This window comes from Vicia villosa, linkage group LG3, assembly GCF_029867415.1.
Source record: "Vicia villosa cultivar HV-30 ecotype Madison, WI linkage group LG3, Vvil1.0, whole genome shotgun sequence".
Lineage (NCBI taxonomy): Eukaryota > Viridiplantae > Streptophyta > Magnoliopsida > Fabales > Fabaceae > Vicia > Vicia villosa.
The window spans coordinates 29,580,717-29,585,966 of NC_081182.1; the positions used below are offsets into that span (position 1 = coordinate 29,580,717).

The following is a 5,250-nucleotide window of genomic DNA, read 5'->3' on the forward strand; positions in this document are numbered from 1 at the left end:
GCAGAAAACGACGGCGTATCTACTCACATGGATATCACCCATAGTTTTTCCGTCGATTTATTACACTTGTCAAAAATAAACAATATTGTTAATTACGCTTCTGGATTCAACTTTTTAGGTTTTCATTAAATTGGATTTATCATTGTCCTCAAATAAATTCGCTGTTTTGATTATTAAATTTCATTTCATCATGGCTTCTAGTTTCGATCGATGGGAAAAAGATCCTTTCTTTAACGCCGCTGAAGAAGTTCAAGAATCTGCTGATAGGTATTGTTATTATTATGATAATCATTCTTCCAATTATGTTTTGTTTTTCCAAATTTAAACCCTTTTTATCATTTTGAATTTAAATATTTGATTTTCTATGATTGTTTGTTTGAAGGGTAGAATCTACGTATAGGATATGGATTCATGCAATGAAAGATGCATCCAGTCCTTGGAACTCGGATGAACTTAGAAGAGATCTTCATACTGCCATGGGCACTGCTAAGTGGCAGGTAATTCATCAATTCATTATTATGATCCCTTTTTATAAATTTGATAATTGTCACAACCCTCTCTGGGTTATGTTTCGCGTGTGCGGTCATGACAATAGAGAGGGTTGTGACAATAATAACGAGTGTGTTGTTGAAGTTGAAGTTGGTGTGCAATGCAGTTAGATGAATTTCAACGGGCGGTGAAGTCGAGTTATAGAAAAAGTTCGAGTGATGATGCGAGAAACAGGCATCAAGATTTTGTTGTTGCGATTGAAGGGAAGATTTCGAAAGTGGAGAATTTGTTACGTCTGCATGAACCTGTTCCTTTAGGTAGCAAAGCGTCTCTGCCTTGGGTGTCGAATCTGTCGATGGATGAAGGAGAGCGAAATGAGCTTGCATCGTTTCTTTCAGGGATGCCGATGTCGCCTTCTGGTGGTAAACCGCCGGTTAGGTTTACTGGGAGAGAGAGTGTGAAAACACAATTAGGTGATACGGATTCGTTTAGAGCAGCGGTTGAGGTGGAGGAGAAACCATGTGGACATCGCAGGTTTGCTAGCGCTGATGCTGATATTAGTTCGTGGAAAATTGCTGTTCTGGATGATGTGCAAGTGCAACAATCGACTTCCTCTTATGATTCTTCTGGTCCTACTCCCATGCATAAGGTAGCCAGTGTCTCTGGGTTTTTTGGATCCGTGGAATCAATTTCTAAGTTTAAGTGGCCGAAGAATGGTTATAGAAAGCTGAAAGCAATGGATAGTAATCAAGAAACTGATAATGCACTACTACCGTCAACTCAATACAATGGGGTGTGTTCCTAATCTTCTTTTTTTACTCAGTTAACAGATATTTGCTCGAATTATTTTTAATGCATTTGCCAAATTGATTAATACTTATTTTTTCACTCAAAATAGGACATCAATGATTGCAATGAAAAAAGTAGCATTTGCCTTCATAGTTGTGATGGATGTTATAGTAAGCCAATCCACGGGTGGTATGGAGCTTTCCAAAGACAGCTTCAAAGATCTCAATACCAAATGCAGTACAACCGGCCTGTTCAAATAGCTGTCTGGATAGTTATCATCCTTTGCCTCATTGGTAAGCTCTGATCTTTCATCATTTTGTATGTTCAAATAACTGTTTCAATTGTCCTATGGTATGTACAGGTGAATGCTTTTGTCTATTTCGGTACTCTTGGAATGTTTTTGGCCATACGCCACGTTTATCGACAAAAGGCATAGAAGCTATGTCATTCTAAATGCTTTGTTCAACTGTTGCTGATATGGATGCTTGTATTCAGTTATCTTATCCTTTTCTCCTCTCTTTCTTGCAGTAGTATGTATATGTTGTCTAACAGTTTTGATTTTTGTGCAGTTTTAATTGCATTTTGTGCAATGTAGAAAGGAGGGTGTAGAGACATCATATATCAATTATTGTTTGGCGCAAAATGGGGAAATACAAGCAGTAAAAAAAAAATCAATAGAAGTTTGTATAATCTATGTTGTCCCTCAAGGCTCAAGCAAGCGAGAGGTTTTTTTATGATTCTCGCTAGCATTCTGAGATGTGCATAAAGTGCTTTGAGATAATGATATAGAGCCTTCTTTGACCCATAAAGTGTTTATTCTATGTGAGAATTGTATAATGTAACAAAGCTTTATGATTTGTAGATACAAATTGAAGATGAATGTACTATGTTCATTCATGTGTGAGTTCACAAGAAAAGACTATCGTTTATTGTAAATTATTTTGATAATAAGAACATACCAAGGGTATGAAATATGAACAATGCAAATAATTTCTCATAACAACACAAATGGCCATAACACATTGATTGTAAAAACAGTTGGATATTTTAAAATATGATTAAATTCCCGTTGAGAATGTTTTTGCAGCTATAGGTGTTGTGATTGTTGTGATATGTATTGTTGTTGTTGCGACGTGAATTTTGATTGAGTGGAACTTGAAATTAAATATTGAAAAACCCGTAATGTTAAGATTGTTCATTATATTTTAAGTCAATTGAATATTAGGATTATGAAATTTTGAGATTTGATGAAAATACTAGAAAAAGTGTGGGAATTACATTTTAAGTAAATTGAATATTAGGATTATGAAATTTTGAGATTTGATGAAAATACTAGAAAAAGCGTGGGAAATTGTTTGATGTAGTTTTTAATGCGGTCGGATGTGTGATATTAAATCACATCACAATTGTAGTTCGATGTAGTTGCAAAAGCTATTGTATCGGTAATATTGCATCCGCAATTATAACTTAACGATGGAATGGACAAAACATCAACCACATCTATCCTCAATCAACCACATGTCTCCTCAATATTTTATGAACTAAATATTAGAATTATAGTTTGACGGAACATATTTTTACAAAACTGATTTGTAAAATTAGTGAGATTACTCTATAAACTTTGTTCCTGCTCTATTTGTAACTAGAACTTTAACTTTTTCCAATATATATTTCATGCTCAATACTACTGGGTTTGATGTGTTGATATAAATGGTGGATGACTCGTGATTCAATTGCTAAACTCTAATATCATATTACTTTTATGAATAAAAAAAGATTGATCAATGTTAAATAAAAATGAGGAATGAATTCATCATATTGAATTATATTAAAAATATGGTTATATGAGATGCTATATAGAAAGAGTTTGTAAGACATGAACAAATTAACCAACTTATAATAAATTTTAATTAATTGACCGATCTTGCTCAGACTAAAATATTTTGATAGGGGGTTTCGTTCCGATAAAATGATGATCATCCAATATAGTTTTTTTTTAAAGATTCCCTTTGGGCCGAATTGAAAAGAAATTGCATGCAAACACTTAACACTCTTCACTTAATCTTGTCAATTTATTGAATGTTTTTCTAAGGCATAATTTAGTATGTTTTCAAGATCTTATGTCTTTGCTTCCTTATATCACTTTTCTTTGTTGCCCTTGATCTTATTGCTCATTTGTTGGTATTGGGTCGTTCTTACTACAACCCAACATCTATAGGCAGATATCTTCATGGTCTCAGCCTAGGTAAGAACACTAATCATCTAAGATGCCATTGATGATGGAACCAACATGTTGAAGAATGATGCTCATTACTAAATCATTGCATGATATTACAAATAGAATCTAATAGTTTCATGATATAAGTAAAGACGAATGAAGGAAATTGAATTTAGATCAAAAATGTTTTCTATGTATTCGAAAATGAACGTATCTAAAATCATATTCAAATATGTATTTCTAAATTTTAGAGATGTAATCTCCGAATGGGTATCTCCGAAAAGTGTTGTAGATAATATTTGCAAAGCTTCTCATTGCATCTTACTGCTGCAACATCATACTAGTCACCAAAACAAACAAAAATGGTCACTGAAAGCATCTATTCTATGAGCCTATTGTTCTCATTTGCCATTTGCAATCATCATCAATTATTTATGTTACATAAGTAAATAATCAATTAAAATAATGTTTCAATAGATTAACTAACACGGTGAATTATTTTAACTTACCTATTAGCATAAGTTCTGTGAGACTATTTGTTTAAGAGAACTTATGAAAACAATGTCCATAAGATATTTTCATCTTATTTTCACAAGTTATTCAAGATAATCAAATTTTATTTATGTATTTTAATTCAAAGTACATATCATAACATAATAATAATTATAAAAATATTCATTTTTTTAAAATAGGTCGGCCTAATAGGCTTAAAAGATTTTTTTTAGACATGAGGCCCAGCCTTTTTAACTAAATAGGCTTCTAAAAAGACCTTTTCTATTTAAAAAAATGTATGGCCTGTCCTGTATAGACTAGCCTGTAGGACGCTGTTATCGGCCTGACCTATTTTCATCCCTACCTGCGTCTCACACTGTTATAATTTTTCAAAAAATCAATTATTATTCTATCATATTTGACCTTTTTCTAATTTTGATAATAAATTGAAAAAAATTTATGTTAAGAGTCCCACATCGGACAATGTATGGCCTGAACATGTGCTTATAAGTAGTGGAAATCCTCACCCTACTAACCGTTTCTGTAGGGTTGAGTTAGGTCAATCACATTTCTTAACATGGTATCAAGAGCCTGGTTTAAGATCCGGTGGGCCACCTATTATGGTTTTCGCTATCGGGTCACCCACCATTTATTTCCACGCTCCGGTTATCTAGTCCTAGGCGTGAGGGGGTGTGTTAAGAGTCCCACATCGGACAATATATGGCCTGAACGTGTACTTATAAGTGAGGACAATCCTCACCCTACTAGGGGGTGTGTTAAGAGTCCCACATCGGACAATATATAGCCTGAACGTGTGCTTATAAGTGAGGGCTGTAACACCCATATATAAATACATACATCAAAGCATATAGGTATACATGAATCCAAGTATTTGGTACTGAAAATACTTATAAGTTCCTAGTCAACACATTATTCATATTAATGTCCTAACACAAAAGTTCTACCAAATGGCATAATACATACAAGATGTCCAAAAGAAAATACTAAGAACTAGATCAAACAATGATCACAAAAGAAATACACAACGGAAGCTTCGCATATCCAAAAAGAAACATAAGGAATAAGGAATCAAATCGCTTTCTCCTTACCCTCCGCGGGACCTGTAGTACCTGAAATCAATATATAATGGGGTGAGATACAAAATCTCAGTGAGTTCCCTATCTTATGGATCCTCTCGGCTTTACAAGGTTCTAGCCTATCAATCTCAAGTCACAACAAGGAACTAGACCTTGAGTTCACAC

At 33.9% G+C, this 5,250-nt stretch overlaps 1 protein-coding gene across 2 annotated transcripts; it reads left to right on the top strand.

The window, feature by feature from the left end:
- LOC131655288 (uncharacterized) lies at positions 1 to 2,422 on the top strand. Of its 2 annotated transcripts, none has more exons than XM_058925179.1 (5): positions 1 to 267; positions 383 to 497; positions 656 to 1,282; positions 1,388 to 1,571; positions 1,848 to 2,422. In XM_058925179.1, exons 1-5 carry the CDS (start codon positions 191 to 193, stop codon positions 1,871 to 1,873), a joined length of 1,029 nt encoding a protein of 342 aa, XP_058781162.1. In that variant the 5' UTR covers positions 1 to 190; the 3' UTR covers positions 1,874 to 2,422. The 2 variants fall into 2 exon arrangements, with proteins under 2 accessions (XP_058781162.1, XP_058781163.1); XM_058925180.1 differs by having other exon boundaries at positions 2 to 267; positions 388 to 497; positions 1,848 to 2,421.
- Positions 2,423 to 5,250: the final 2,828 nt, after the last annotated feature.